Source organism: Meriones unguiculatus, chromosome 3 (assembly GCF_030254825.1).
Source record: "Meriones unguiculatus strain TT.TT164.6M chromosome 3, Bangor_MerUng_6.1, whole genome shotgun sequence".
Taxonomy (NCBI): Eukaryota; Metazoa; Chordata; class Mammalia; order Rodentia; family Muridae; genus Meriones; species Meriones unguiculatus.
In genome coordinates, this window is record NC_083351.1 from 21,303,402 (window position 1) to 21,318,653 (window position 15,252).

General features: G+C 55.8%; 1 protein-coding gene across 6 annotated transcripts in view; it reads right to left on the reverse strand.

The window, feature by feature from the left end:
- Positions 1–240: 240 nt before the first annotated feature.
- Positions 241–15,252, reverse strand: part of Col16a1 (collagen type XVI alpha 1 chain) — a 50,722-nt gene continuing 35,710 nt past the window's right edge. For all 6 annotated transcript variants that reach the window (XM_060379476.1, XM_021636636.2, XM_021636627.2 and 3 more), the window contains 20 exons: positions 15,049–15,102; positions 13,594–13,638; positions 13,419–13,472; positions 13,190–13,225; positions 12,880–12,942; positions 10,697–10,768; positions 10,465–10,518; positions 10,038–10,082; positions 9,833–9,877; positions 9,479–9,532; positions 9,031–9,084; positions 6,808–6,858; positions 6,395–6,484; positions 4,976–5,011; positions 3,784–3,828; positions 2,864–3,052; positions 2,452–2,518; positions 1,606–1,782; positions 1,336–1,413; positions 241–634 (listed from right to left, as the gene is read on the reverse strand). In XM_060379476.1, the coding sequence (XP_060235459.1) occupies positions 432–634; positions 1,336–1,413; positions 1,606–1,782; positions 2,452–2,518; positions 2,864–3,052; positions 3,784–3,828; positions 4,976–5,011; positions 6,395–6,484; positions 6,808–6,858; positions 9,031–9,084; positions 9,479–9,532; positions 9,833–9,877; positions 10,038–10,082; positions 10,465–10,518; positions 10,697–10,768; positions 12,880–12,942; positions 13,190–13,225; positions 13,419–13,472; positions 13,594–13,638; positions 15,049–15,102 (1,512 nt within the window). In that variant the 3' untranslated portion in view covers positions 241–431. The remainder of the gene's footprint in view (positions 635–1,335; positions 1,414–1,605; positions 1,783–2,451; positions 2,519–2,863; positions 3,053–3,783; positions 3,829–4,975; positions 5,012–6,394; positions 6,485–6,807; positions 6,859–9,030; positions 9,085–9,478; positions 9,533–9,832; positions 9,878–10,037; positions 10,083–10,464; positions 10,519–10,696; positions 10,769–12,879; positions 12,943–13,189; positions 13,226–13,418; positions 13,473–13,593; positions 13,639–15,048; positions 15,103–15,252) is intronic.

The following is a 15,252-nucleotide window of genomic DNA, read 5'->3' on the forward strand; positions in this document are numbered from 1 at the left end:
CAAATAGGGAGCAGCCTTTCTGAGCAGGACACTGTGGGGCTCCAAACCTGTTTTTGGTTCACTTCTGAGCTAGTTCCTCTTCACTAACAAGGCAAGTGTGCCCTGGGGGTGCCTGGAGAGGGAGCAGGGCACGTGAGCAGCCTGTGTGGAGTAGCACACAACACAAACCTGCAGGCTGGCCAAGGCCTTGAGAGACACACCCTTTCATAATCCTGGAACCAAATGATAGAGAAGATGCAGTTGCAGCACCGGGGGAACCCCATGGAAGTGGGGTTACAAATAGTTTTGTTTCTTTATTGTTAAAAAAAATATTAACAGCAGCAACAACAACAAACACAAGAATAGCACAAACATTCACAACCCATCCGAGTCCCGTACGCTTTGGCTGTTTGTTCCTAATGGAGTCCTTCATCCCAGCACAGGTAGTGGTTTCAGCCAAAAGGCCCCTTCATGTTCTTCATGGGTGGGTACTGCTGCTCCATTGGCATGGCCCCAAAGCAGTCTGAGGGGTTGCAGTGGCCAGCCTTCCCTGGCTGGCCCATGGGACCTGGGGGGCCGGGAATGCCAGGAATGCCTTGCTGGCCCATTGGCCCGGTTGCTCCCATCTTGCCATAACCTGGAGGTCCTTGAGGACCTAAAGAGAGAAGAGCCACAGAACAGAAATCAGGAGACCCAGGTGACGAGAAGAGACAATGGTTGCAACAAATGACGCCTTCATTTCATGCACATTTGCCAGGATGAAGTATGCTTTCGTGAGACCTGCCTGCTCCTCGCGTTGATGTCACAAGGACACCACACCTCTGGCTAGTGTTCTTTGGGAACATCTGGGTACCAGAAAGGGCCAAGAGCATTTAATTCATACATTCATCATTGTATCCACAGAACTGTTCTGGGGAAATGGTCCAGGCTCAGAAAGTCACGTGGGTAATATCCATGCGGTAAGTAAGCTGGGCCTCAGAGCTAGGCCATCAGGTGTTAGCCACTCTCAACTTTCTGACCATCTTGGAGAATGACTCTGAGGGCTTAAGGGACCTCATCAACATCACAGGGCCAGAAGGATGCCAAACAGGCCTTGGATTTGGGGTTCAGGTCCCTATGCATGCAATCTCTACCACACTGCAAGCCTGGCTTAGGACAGAGGTGGAGACTCAGCCTCTCTCCACTCTTCCCTTTCAGCCCCAGCACATATCTTGAATTGGGAGCATTTCAGTAAGTAGTAATTAGGCTGGCATTGTTTGGGGTTATATTCGATTATGTTGTCATAAGGAAATGTGGGTGCTGGGGTGTGGGCTCTGCTGTTCTGAATTCATGGTCTCAAAGACTGGGTTCTCCTACCCGGAGGTCCGGGGAGACCATTTTCTCCTGCAATGCCAACACCAATGTCTCCCTTTTCACCTTTGGTACCAGGCAATCCTGAGACAAAAGAAATGACGTTAAGTCCTGTCCTAAAACAGAAAAATGACAGCTGAGTGGATGACCACACACACACACACACACACACACACACACACACACACACACACTACAGCATACCACATCCACAACAATCAGCCCCCAGAGAGGCGCATATGACCGGCACCCTGGAGAACCCAGAAGGTAAGCTACCTCTCATTCCCGGCAAACCCTGGCGTCCTTCTCGGCCAATCTGACCAGGGAGCCCAGGTGATCCTGGAGCACCTGGCCGGCCTGGAGCGCCATCCTTCCCAGGAGGCCCTGGCCGGCCTGGAGCTGCTACCACTTCCATGGGGAACTGCATCCTGGAGGTGTAGTAAGCCATCCTCTCTGCAAGCAAACATGAAGGCCAGGTCACTGCGTGGCCAGGCACTGGGAGTGGCCACAGCTACAGCAGGCACGCCACCAGCACGGGCCAGCCAGCCTTTGGTGGGGTATCAGGATGGGGGGTACTGGCTGGTCTCCCGAAGGAGGTCTGGTACTATGGCCTCCGTGTGCCTGCCCATGCACATCTTTCAGAAGCACAGATCTGACCTTGGCATCTCTTTTCCCTAACCACCACCCCTGGTTCACCACCAGCTTGGGAATATGGTCCAGACAGATCTCCTTCCCAAGCGGGATGCTCAGCATCCATGCTCCGCCCAGGCCAGAGCACACAGGCAGGAAAGAAGACTTCAGATGCGCCACAGCAGCACCTTCTACCCCCTCTCCTCAGAGCGCCCTCCACGCGGGCTCGTTTGGAATTGGCTTTCTTAGCCTCCTTTGCTCAAGCGGGGGATCAGGAGGGCAGAAGAGAGGAGATTTATCTCAGAGCAGAGCAGGTGACAAGGAAGGTCTGATGGATAGGTGAGCATATGCCCGTCACCCTGCTGTCTGTAAGTGGGAGGGGCGGGAGGGGGAGGACCCTGAAGCTTTAAGGAAAAGGCAGGCAGGGCCGGGTGAAGAAGTGGCTGGGAAGGGCAAGCCTTGCCCACTGCCACCCAGCCGGCTGCCAATTACCATCAAACATTTTAATGATCTCTTGTCTGATGAACCTCTTGATGTCATCATAATTCACCATGTCTCCCTGAGGGAAGAAAAGAAACCTGGCCTCAATTACATGTCCAAACTTGGCACTTGCCCAGTGAATAGACTTGATTTCCAGAAATAAAGGATGGGGAGGAGGGCAAAGGTCCTGGGAGCCTCCCGCAGAGTCTTAATCGAAAGTGCTACCCACCCTGAAATGATGTAACACATCTTTGCTGAAGTGCGGATTGTCGTGGGGACACACCTGTAGCTCCCCCCTCCCCATGAAGAACTGGGAGCTGACCTGTCAAGCTCTTTCCTGCAGCCTGTCAGCAGGAATTTCTAAAGTGACCATGACCCTGCCCCACGGGATGGTGCCCGTCTGTGTCTGCTGGCCTCCGCTTACCATGGAGCCTGGCAACCCAGGCAACCCAGGGCTCCCTGCAGGCCCTGGGGACCCAGGGTGGCCTCTCTCTCCTGCAGGACCTGGTGGCCCAACAGGTCCCATGGAACCGCTCTTGCCGGGACCCCCGGGCATGCCGGATCTTCCCCTCTCTCCTGCTTGGCCCTTCTGTCCTGCAGGTCCTGGGTCACCCTAGGAGGACAAGAAGTCTCAGTACAGCATTACCAGCTGTTTCTAAGTCCATGTCACATGTGTCAACAGCCTGCCCCTTCCACGGGTGCCCAGAAGTCCTGGGCTGTGGCAGGACTTCCTGCCTCACCACCTCCCAGGGCAATGCTTCCAGAAGGCAGTGCTTGCATCACTCTTAGCTGGGAAATGCTCATGGCTCCCACATGCCCTTGGGAGGAAGGGCTCCTTCCCTGCCCAGGACCATTCACTGTCCTCAGCCTCATCTTACCAGCTCTAGCTGCCTGTTGCCCTCTGGTTGAGGGCTGTGCCCCCTGAACACCCTCCCCAGCCTCAGCACCCTAACGAGTACCCCTCTACTCTCGGCTGCTGGAGTACTCCTGCCCTTTATGCAGCCTTCCTTCCTGGCCTCCAGTTAGAGTCAGGAGCCCCTGCTGGGGTCCCACCACGCTATCTTTTTCCTAACTTGCCGAACTCTAGTGTCAGTGTGACTAGGCACAGGGCACATCATTGTTCAGCGACTCCCATTTACCCCAGACCAACCAGAGGCCCTGGGGTGAGCCAGAGCGGGCAATGATTAGGGGATTCAAGAGACTCCCACTCCCTGAGCCACAGATGGGACAGTCCCAGGTGGGGTCACATCTCCTCTTCCCACCCATTGGCCACCATAGGCCTCCTGCGTGGCTACAGTCACAGCTTGGAGTTCCTTTTCCCAAACCCAGCCAGTGCCTGCTGACCTTTGGGCCTGGAGGTCCATGCAGCCCCTGCTTTCCGGGAGGTCCCTGTAAGAAAGCAGGAGTTCGGGGGTAAGTCTAGGCAGCTTCACCAGGATGGGGAGGGGCCATGCGCAGTGGGAAAACCCTCCTCCTCCCACCCTAAGATCCTGGTTGTGTCCAGCTGGGCTGTGTGAGAAAGGATGACAGCTTCCCTGCTGACCAGAGGGCTGACAGCTGGGAGGGACGATGCTGTCCCCTGGGGCATGGCCTTGTTTGATAGCGTTGGCCTGGTCCCTCACCACAGATGAACAGATGTGACAAGAAGTCAGAATGGGAAGGCCAGTCTGAAACAGCAGAGGGCCTGGAAGGAGCTGGGCCCCGGGGAGCCTTTGTTTGGAGTTTGTTACCTTTATGATCTCTTTCTGACTTAGAAGCAGGGTCTCCTAATTCCATTAGGCCAACCAGAGATACCAGCTTCTTGCATGTAAATGGCACTTGGTAGCTGTAGGGGACCGGATCCGGGATCCCCAAGTGTGTCTCAAATCCCATTTGTAAAATGGTGTGACACTTGGCTATAGCCTACACGTACCTGTCTGCGTGCTCTCCAGCATCTCTAAACTACTTAACAATAGCTACCACTGGGTAAATGCTGCAAAGACTTGTCATACTGTATTGCTTAGGGAATAATGATAAGAAAAAAAAAAAAAAAAAGTGAGTCAAGAGTGGCGGTGCACAGCTACGAGCTAGGGAGGCTGAAGTAGCAGGATCATAAGTTTGGGGCCAGTTTAAGCTATACAGTTCCAATCCAGCCTGGGTACAAAGTCTCAAAATAAAATTTAAAAGCCTGTATATACTCAGTACACCTGCAGTTTTTCCCTTGATATTTTCAACCAGCCAGAGCTTTTTGTTTTTGTTTGGTTTTTCAAGACACAATTTCTCTGTGTAGCCTTAGCTGACCTGGACTCACAATGTAGACCAGGCTGGTCTCGAACTCATAGCGATCTGCCTGCTTCTGCCTCCCTGAGTGCTGGCATTATAAAGGCGTGCCCCACCATGCCTGGCCAGTTGAGTTTCCTGATGGAAACTGTATGGGTATAGTTTCTGTAGGAGATAGCCCATGGGGGTGGTGCTTATTTTAGAGGGACTGAGGAATAGAACAAGATGAGGATCAAGAAGGAATGCCAAGAATCAAGGAGAAGGAGCACAGCGATACCTCTTTGCCAGCAGCACCGTCTGAACCAGGTTCACCCTGAGGGCATTGGAAACATAGTGAGTGGTCACCGAACACAGCCTCACCGGCCTCACACCCTACCGGGCTCGGCTCTCTTTCCCACCATCCCATAGAGAAGCCCTGATCCTGCAACTCCCACCCCTGACCCCACCGCCTGCCTGAGCTAGAGCAAGGTGCCTTTTCTTGAGAACTGTATGCGTTCCCTGGCTTTGAGAGTGCATTCAGTGCTCGCTGAAGGACCCACGTGAACTGTGAGCCTCTTGTTCTCAGCGAGAAGGGCTAGGACAAGCTAACCTCCTTCCTTCCCCATGACACCACAGCAGAAGCTGTCCAGCCCTGGGCCCCAGCCCAGTCCCTTCTGGTGGGCTGCTGCCGAAGGGAAATCTGTGATAGCAGGACAACGGGTAGACACATCCAGGGCCCTGCCAGCTCCTGAGTCTGTGGGTAGGGAGGGAGCCTGGAAGGGGGGATGTCCTCAGGGACAGTGGGCAGCGTTCCCTGACCCCCTGGGAAATGGGCCCAGTGACCATGCCTACATGACTGGAACCATCCATCTCATTGGGGACTACCAGCCCTAGTTTGTTACTGTGCCCTGGAAGAAAGTCTGGCTGGTGGGAAATGCCCTGTCATGGAGACCTGAGCCCCCTTCCCTTGGCTTCCCAGAAACTTTACATCCCTGAGACAAGCAATCAGCTCCACTTCATGCCGTTTGCCTGTCTAGAGCTCTGGAGAGTAGACAGGGAAGCTTTGCAGGTTGCCTACGGGGTTGCAAAATTTGCAGTGGAGCAGGCTGGGGATCAAGTCGCAGCTCTTCCATATACTAGCTGTGTGACTCAGAGCAATCAGCGCAGCCACACCGAACCCTCATTTCCTCAACTGAAAGCCCAGAGACAATTGCACCTCCAAATAGTGTTGCAGAACACATTAAGACAAAACACACACCCAGCCTAAGCTAAGGCTCACTCTGGCACAGTCGGCGACCAATATAGCATCGCTCTGAATGCTAAACGGGCTGAGAGCAAGTCTGGCTTCTGAGGAGCTCAGAAAGTTACACTAATAGCACTGCATTTCTGGTTCCTGCCGTTTTTTCAAAGACTTTAGTTACTGAGAAGCTCTACTAGGCCGGGGCCAGGGGCAGGGGCAATACATGGATTAAGGCTTCTCCTTCTGACACCTCATTAAGGGATCTGCCTGAGGTTGATGGTGTGTCCTCAGAGGCCGTGACCTTGTATGCAGCTGGCTCAGAGCTGGCTTGTAGGGCTTGTCCTTTTCGATATAATACAATCCACAGATGTGGGCCTCCGGCCGCTCCCCTGCCATGCTAACAGCCTCGCCTTCTCTACAGACCCCAGGTGTGCTGTGCAAAGCCAAATGAACCTTTCCCCCGGGCTGGAGTCTTACCGGGGGGCCAGGGTGTCCGGGTGTGCCAGGCTGGCCTGGGACGCCTGCCAAGCCCCTTTCTCCAGGGGATCCTCGATCTCCTTTCAGGCCCTAAACAACAGGATGAAGATCAGTGCAGAGGAGGAGGAGCCAGACCCACAAAGCCAGAGGCAGGCCCCTCACCGTGTTCCAGGGGCCAGGCCCCACAGGGGCAGATGGCCTGTACCTGTGGTGTAGGCCCTAGGATGGCCTTGAGCTACCTCTTAAGCCCTTTGCCTCATCCCAGAAGGGAAATACTTAGGAGAGATGAGAGGCTGATGGCCGAGAAGGAGGGGGACAAAAACAAGTCATTCTCCATCCCTTTGGTGTTGCCCAGGGGGAGAGGGGGAGCAATAAATATTCCTTGAGGAAGTAAGTAGGAGAAAGTCACTCACCATGGTGGAGATCCCAGGTGGACCGGGCTGGCCTGGAGACCCTTGTGGTCCCTAAGGAGAGGAGAGTCAAGCCAAGAAAAGGTCTTTAAGAAGAAACCCAGGCTGGAGGCCGGTATAGGCGCCAGGAGTATTCATTCCTACAGTGCACTGGCCTTGTTCTCTTCCTGAAATCCGGCCTTCCTACACTTGAACTTCTACCAGGAGCTCTGGGTTCAGAGCAGAGGTGGGGAGGGACTGAACGCACCGGACCCTGTGCCCAGCGCTCGCTGAGTGGTGCGCCCCAGGCTTGTGAGAGGCTGAGGCCAGAGGCAGGCGAGAAGAACGAACCACTAGCCTGGCTATCTGCGGAGACCCATGCTTCCTAAAGGCAGCCCAGCGTCCTACTGCCCTAGGGGCGGGGGCGGGGAGGTCTGCACAACAGGGGTCATATGTACCAGAGACCATGTCCCCTACTTCCCATAGCCACAGAAGGGACTCCCGCCACCTCTAAAGTCCTTTGCGATATCACAGAGCGGTGAGATCTGTGCGGCGGACGTCCACACGGGAAAAGCTCTGTGGCTCCTGACCCCGGAGAGCAACGACACACCAGCCCCCAGGGACGTCCCTTCCTGACACTGCTGGGTGGGGCTGTATGTGAAATGCCCACCGTCCAGAGGTCACCTCCCTCCTCAGGGTGACACCTTCTCGGAACCCAAGAGCACCCAGCTATTTTGCGGAGCACAGCCCTGCCCAGAACGTTCTGGTCCGTGGTTCCTGTTCACGGAAGACTCCTGGGGTGGGAATGTTCATCAGTGGGACCAGTACACAGCAGGGGGCCTGGGCTGGACAGGGCAGTGACAGGAGGAGCCCAGGAGGTCCTCCCCCACTACTGAGGCCATCATTCGGTGTGTGCCTCTTTCATACTTACTGTGAAGGGGATGTGGGGAGGAGAGACCAGGGGTTCCCAGAACTGGGCCTCTGAACTCCATGAGATACATAAAACTGGGGACCAGAGAGTTCCCCCCTTATTTTGTCATGAACTACTTTTAATGTCCCCCAAATGCCTCCTGAAAGTAATACAGCCGTGCTATTCTAGCACATAAGTGGATTCGCTTTCTCTGGAGCCCTATCAGCTTGGTGCCGTCACACCGATCAGAGGCACCAACTGGTAGTCGTTTGTATCACTGATGAGAAAAGTGGGTGGGGAAATGCGATATTGCTTAATAAACACTCTCTCCAATTCACCCTAACAGTGAAAACAGCAACTGCCCACCCAGTTGCCCAGCCCAACGTCTTGGCTCCTCTCTTTCTACCACTCAGCCCTCCCTCGCTTCAGACCAGGGGAGCAAGCCGTCCACCACTGAGTACGTCCCAGATCCCCCGAGCCCTCTGTTCCCTCTCCCTTCCCACCATCCACCCACCTACCCGCCCTGACAGACCTTCCCAGGCATGCCTGCTCCAGGCTCCTAACGTGCCCCTGAGCCATCTTTTTCGAAGTTCAGTTTTTCTGGTCCTTCAAGCACCTCTCAAGCTACCCCTCATGCCCAGTCTTTTTGAGGTCCCTCAGACACGCCAAGCTCCTGCCTGCTTTTGGTTCAATGTACTGGCGTCCCTTTTGCCGTGGGACTCTTCTAGGCTGTTCAGCAGCTGGCTCCTCCCTTCCTTCAGGCCTCAGCTCAGTCGCCTGAGGCTGCGACCCTTTCCTACAGTTCCTCGTGCCCCGGGCCATAAAATTATTTTCGTTGCTACTTCATAACTGTAATTTTGTTACTGTCGTGAATCGTAATGTAACTATCTGATAGGCAGGATGGCTGATATTTGACCCCCACAAAGGGGTCATGACCCACTTGTTGAGAACCTCTGCCCTTAAAGCTCGCTCCCAGTTCTTTCCTGTAACACCACCTCATCCCTTGAACCTTTCATTCGCTTGTCTGCCGTGCCTGCCGGGAGGTCCTGTGAGATAAGAGCCCTTGACTCTCTGGCTCCGTGCTGTGGCCCTGATTTGGAGCAGATGGTCAATAGTTACTTATCGACTAACTGAATGACTTGTGCCTGGTAAGCAAATTTGAATGTGCCCAGAGAACTCAAGAAGTGGTGAAAAGCAAAAAAAAACCACTCCATTAGAGGAGTGGAAAGCCCCCCACATCGCTGTATGGTTAGGGAAGCTCCTGTGGCCACTGACCAGCTCATCCCATCCCCCCAGTGGCACCCACAGAAGAAGGGACAAAAGCAGTTTAAACTCACAATATGCCCTGGGGGTCCTGGTCGTCCCTGGGGTCCCATGGCGCCGGGCTCACCCTGCAGGAGCAGAGAAAGAAAAAGGTGACCCAGAAACGGACTGACCCGCACATGTGTGCCGCTGTGCAGGAGAGGGCTGAGCAGAGTTGTGGCTGGTGGCGAGGAGCCGTGGGACAGAGGGCTGGACAGAGCTCTGAATTTTAGACTCTAGTCTTCCAGACCTGCCTTTTGGGTGGTTGTCCGGTTTGTGCCTCTCTAGGAAGAGAGGGGACCAGTTATAACTGTCAAGATGGAGAAGGGTCAAGATGGGCAGTGTGGGGTGAGATTTCACGTCAGAAGGCCAAGGAGAGAGGGCGGCCGCTGTGTCCCCAAGAGAAAGGAAGAGGCTACATTCCTGAGCTTAGTGGAGGCCGAGGCTGTGTCACAGCATCAAGCGAAGAACCCCAGTCCTTACCTCTGCACCTGGCCGGCCGCTGCTGCCAGGGGGACCTGGTTTCCCACAGTCACCCTAAAAGGAGGAGGGGACAGTGGCACTAGGTATCTCTACCGCATGTTGACCCCGGATCAAGGGTGCTCCGCCACCTTGCCCTGGTTTTGGCCACAGGGCCTCTGGCATACTTCAGGTGGTAGGTAGCAGAGTCTTGACCCCGTCTGCCAGGCCCTAAGTGGCCTCAGGAAGCTAGGATGCTGGGGTAACATCTCAGCCAGGGGTCGGGAGGCACCCTAAACCCCGGCTGGGCTGCCATGTCTCCCTGGCATTGGGACTGAAGAGAATAGGGAAGCCTGTTTGACAGGAAGTCCCCCTTACCTTAGGCCCAGGGAGGCCGGGATGCCCTGTTTTCCCCTTGAAACCCTGGAAGGAAAAGCAGGGAGTTGATCTTCCTCTTACCTCTACCTTCCTGCTCAGGCTAAATCAATGGAGTCTATTGCAGTCATAAGGTGAGGTCATGGAAGCCATAAGGATTACTGGAGGAGGCTCAGAGTTCCCAGCTCCTTCCTGCAGCTCAACTTACCGGGGGTCCCATGAGTCCGGGAGGGCCAGCAGGACCTGGGTCCCCCTAGGGAGAGAGATGAGAACATTGGGTCAGTTTGGTTCAGCCTTGTCCCAATTCATCCCCCACCTTCTCTCCCTCCCAGAGTCTCCCAATGTACATCATGCAAGGCAGAAGGGAAAAAAAAATCTCAGACTGGTTTGGCCGCTGGGGACTGCGAATGGGCCCCTTGTGGGCCTTGGTCTTCTTTCTTCTGGTTAAGGATAGGAATTGAACCTGGCTAAGTCTATTAGGAGGAGTGAGAGACTGGGGGAGTCTTGATGCCGGAAGAGAAGAAGATCCCCGCAAGGGAAGACTTGGATTTCGTCAGTTGCCCTGACGAAAGGGCAACTCCTCAGCTCGTTCATCAGGAGGGAGCTTCCTGCCTCCCACCCCAGCCCCAGCTTACCCTCAGGCCGGGCTTGCCGTCCTTCCCATCCAGTCCGTCCAGCCCGGCGGGGCCCTGCACATAGGAGGGAGGCAGTTCTGAATGTTACGCTACGGCTTAGCAAGAGGGAAGTCTGACCCAGCCTCATGGCTCTCTACCTCTTACCCAGCTCACACCCTTACCACACATGGGTACACTCACATGGGTACTCTAAATCCCCCATCCCCGGCAGGCCCAGAGGGCACACACTCACCTGAATCCCAGGGGGACCTGGCGGCCCAGGGGAACCAGGCAAGCCTGATGGACCTCGAATCCCTTCACTACCCTGAAACCAGAACACCCAATGAAGTCAGGGCCAGCCAAGGGTGCTGGGGACCCCTGCAAGTCAGGACATTTGGTTTCTGGCCCCAGTGCTGTCCTGGCCTAACTGATGTATTCCACGTGCTGTCTTTCTGAGAACTTATGCCATTATCCTCCGAGGTCGCTTTTTCCTCACTGCTTTATGGGGAGCGAGAGCTTGCTTAGACCACGCCCTTCTCAGCTCCATCCGCCCTTCAAGGATGGAGCTGTGGAGCTCAAGGATAGGGGGTTGGAGGCCCATGGTGGCCAGAGTTCAGGGGAAAATGTCCCAGGAGTGTCACCAGAGGATGGGCTCCAAAGGACGCGCGCGGTGGCAGGAGGAGGCTAGAGAAAGACTTGGCAGTGGTCACGCGCCCGCCTGACCTGGGGGTCAGGGCCTTGTAGCAGCTGGATTGGGAGAGGAGGCTGGGGAGGTGGCCCGTGACTGGGAGGGGCCCTGAAGAACACGCTGCAGTTTGCCAAGAAACAGACCGGTGGTTTTGAAGTCACTTCTGAGCACCCCGGGAGTTGCTGGGGAGAGCCTTGAAGCTCCGAGCATGAAGTAGGCTTCTGGCCCAGAGGATAGGACTCCAGAACCTTCTTCCAGGTCTTATCCAGAGCCTCTTTACATATGTCTGGTTTTGTTTGTTTTGTTTTGAGGGCTTGTTTGTTTGAGACAGGGTTTCTCTGTGTAGCCTTGGCTGCCCTGGACTCACTTTGTAGCCCAAGCTGGCCTTGAACTCATCCTGCCTCTGCCTCCCCGAGTGCTGGGATCACAGGCATGTGCCACCGTGCCTGGCCGCATGTCTATTTTATAAGAGGTTTTATATGAACTTTTTGTCTAATCAAAGGCTCGGGGACTGTAAAATGACCTGCAAACACAGCCATAGTCCCTCGGCAGCCACTGAAAGCCCAAAGCAGGGCAGTGGTGAGAACTTCCAGTCCTCGTGGATTGGAAGCTAATGTGTTTAAGGAAAGGTTGCTGCTTTCCTTGGGCAGGGGAGAGGCACTGCCCTGGATCAGTGCAGCAGGAGCTGCAGGAAAGGGAGAGGACACAGCTACAAGGCAGAGCCGGGGTATTGCAATACCACTGTCTGCCAGGAGGGGTCAGCACAGTTCTAGCCAATGCGAGCCCCACTGAGAGTCGCAATGGCGCGCCTCCACCCAGCAGTTTGGGATTCTCTGCAATGATCAACCTAAGCATGTCTTGACTGCCACTTCCATCCTTCATAGGGAAGGCATGAGGGGGAGCTGACAGCCACCATGGATCCACCTATGTCTGATGGGTACTAGCTTCAGCAGGGGAAGGGGGTGGTGGCTGTGTGTGTCAGGGGCAGCAGAGGGACTTGTCTCTCCCTATTGGACACTCAGCTCTGATGCTGAGACTCTTTGAGCCCTGGGTGGCTCTCTACCTTTTTGGGTCTCCCAACTAATTTTTTTTTTTTCTCACTACAGATCATCACAGCTCCCCGTGGACCGCTCCTCCATCCAAATGCTTGGAAATCAAGCTTCAGCGGGTCTCTGATGCCTCCCACCCAGAGCACAAGGGAGCCCCAGCATCTTCTGAGACAGGGACATCACCTCCAAACCACGGCAGAGCAGTGCGTCCAGCTTATGAAGGCAGACTCCCAGTCAGCCACTGGTGGAGCTCCGAGGCTGCTATCACTGACTTATTACAAAGTTACAGGTGACCCCTGCGTCTTCTGGGCCCTTGGAGAGAGGCACACTCCTTCTCCAGCTGTGCCCCCGTTCAAGGGATCCTGGTTTCCTCCTTTCCCTTGGCTCCTTTGCCCGCTCTGCTTCCTCTTGAGAAACGAGGCCAGCAGAAGCTGGCCTGTCACTGTCCAGTTACCCACATCCACCACTCCCGTGCCTTTCTTTTGCCACTCTTCCTGGCAAATGGGAGCCCAAGCTACTCAGAGGCTTCCAGAGGGTACTGGGAGGGTTAGGAGAGCCAGGTCGTCCGTGGAGACACTGGTTGGACAGCCCAGCCTTAAAGCAATGGACTTGTCCGTGGATTTCCTGAGGGCCTGGACAGACTCACAAGAGCTGCATGGCTCAGACCTGGGGCTTTGGCAGATGTGGGGTTCTGCTCACCTTTTCTGCTTGGGGGCCAGGTGGGCCAGGGGCTCCAGCTTTGCCTGGGAATCCTGGGGGACCCTGAATCAACAAAGAAGAGAGCATGAATAAAAGTAGGGCTCCTTCTCCCTTCCTTCCGTTTGTGTTCCATCTATCTGTCTGACCCTCTGTGGCTACCCATGGGGCGCTGCTCTTCAGGTCTGGCTCCTAGAATCTATCATGGCCACCTAGACTGTCTCTCCTACCTCAGCTTCATTCCATCAGGCCTGGCCAGGCCTGCTCCTCCCAATGGGACCACATTACAGGGGTCTTCTGGGTCTTTACTCACCGGTGGTCCTGGAAAGCCTGGCTGGCCTTGAAATCCCTAGGAGAAAAAGTGAGGAGCTCACCCCTGCCTGGCCACTCAGGTGGAAAGAGGAACAGGCGGGCTAGCCTCGGGTCCACAGGCTCTGTTCTCCCACCTACCCAACCAGATGGCCAGTAGGTGAGGATCTGGGTAGGAGGGGGGGAGGGTGAGTAGCAACCAGCCCCTTCAGCGCCCCCCAGGCATCGCTCACCTGGTCACCTTTCTCCCCAGAGCTCCCCTGGGGGCCTCTCTCTCCTCGGGGACCCTGTCACCACAGGAAAGAACGCAGTTGAAACTGGTCTCCCTGTTCTCAGGGCACAGGGAGAGGCCAGGAGGCACCCCTCTACATCCCCGTGCCCTATTCGCTTGCTGGCTCGCTAACTCACCGCTGGACCTTGGGGACCTGGGAGGCCTTCAGATCCTGGTGGGCCCTGGGGACTCAAAGGAGGAGAATCAGTCACTCAGAAACATGAGGAATGAGGCCCGGGGGTGGGCAGGGCGCGTGGAGGGAGTGTCCTCTCCACCTGGAGCAAGCCTGCTGACAGATCCTGCTAGGCTAGCCCTCTGGTCAATCCATCCGTCTGGCCAACAAATAACAGCTGCTCTCTGTTTCTTAGGCACAGAAAGAGCAGCTATGTCACCCTCTCGCTCAAAAGCCTTCCATGGCTCCCCTCCGTCTAATGAGTGAGGCGAATCTACTCATGCTGGATTTGCAGGCATCCTGTAATCTGTCACCAACCACCCTTTCCTGCTCCCCGCCCCCCCCCCCCGACCCCGCTCTCTCTGCTGTGTTTTGCTTAGTGAAGACTGCTGTTCATTCCCTCTATCTGGAATGCCCACCACCAATCCCCCTTCAGTGTCTCCCGAACCCTTAGGGAGGGCCTAGCTCTCTGCTAGGCCTGTCCCTGCCAGGCCCCACCGTGACCCCTGTCTCTGTATGGACACAGTATAGCTCCTTCCACCGCCGTTCAGAACTCAGGCTCCGAGAGTCCTGAGGACCTCCCCGTCCCTCTTTCACACAGCACGCTCATACAACCCCAGCCCCGCTCCCCCCTCCTCTGCACACTCCGGGGTCTCAGCTCTCGCCGTTTCCATCTATCTATCTGTGTTTTATCTGTTTCCCGCCGCAGGGCGAGGCACCCAGGGTCTGCTCTGCTCTACTCAGAACCCTCAGAAAAACTGGCAGCGCCCAGCATGCCCAGGAGACAATCTTGTTGAAGGACAGAAGCGTGACGGAGTTGGCGGAGTCCCATGAGGCCTCACTGACGTTCGTGAGGGGTGGGAGGTTAAGGCCCCAGCTTTAGCTTGGCAGGTCCCAGATGTGAGGGTTCCTGGGCTCCAGGCCAGACTCACACACACACACACACACACACACACACACCCACCCACACACACACTAGCCCCCCAGCAGGCTGCAGGATCCTGGGTGGGTCCTGTTACTGAGGGGCCTGTGACCTCAGGTGCTAGCTGTCCCCAGCTCCTGCATTCAGTGTGGGACCCCCACGAAGGTGGCCTCAATAGGGGAGGAAAAAAAAAGGCTGCTGGCCCCGATTTGGCAGGAGAGGGGAACTCTGCCAGCTGAGTGGGCCCTTCCCCTCCACAGTTGCCTTCTCTGCAAGAAGCCTGCTGGGATCTCCTCACTGCCTCTGCCTCCTCCGCCTCCGCAGCCACCAGCGCTGTGTGCAGAGACACAGCTGGAGTGACTCTGTGGGGCAGGGGCAGCAGGGGTCAGAGGCTCCTCCTCGAAGGGAAATCTCCAGCACTGTTGGTGAAGGTGGTGGCTCGCGGGGCGCCCCGTCTGGAGCCCTTCCTCCCCCCCTCAGATTCGTACTGTCACTTACCGACTCCCCCTTCTCTCCCGCAGGGCCCGTGTAGCCTCGCTCTCCCTTGATGCCCTGACAAGCGACAACAGAATTAGCTCTGCGGCCCTGCCTGTGGTGCTAACACAAGACGTGGGGCTGCGGCTGGCACCCAGACTGGCACTTGAAGGCCGAGGGCACCAAAGCAGGGAACAGGAGGGAAAAGGCAGTAGTGGCCAGCGGGGC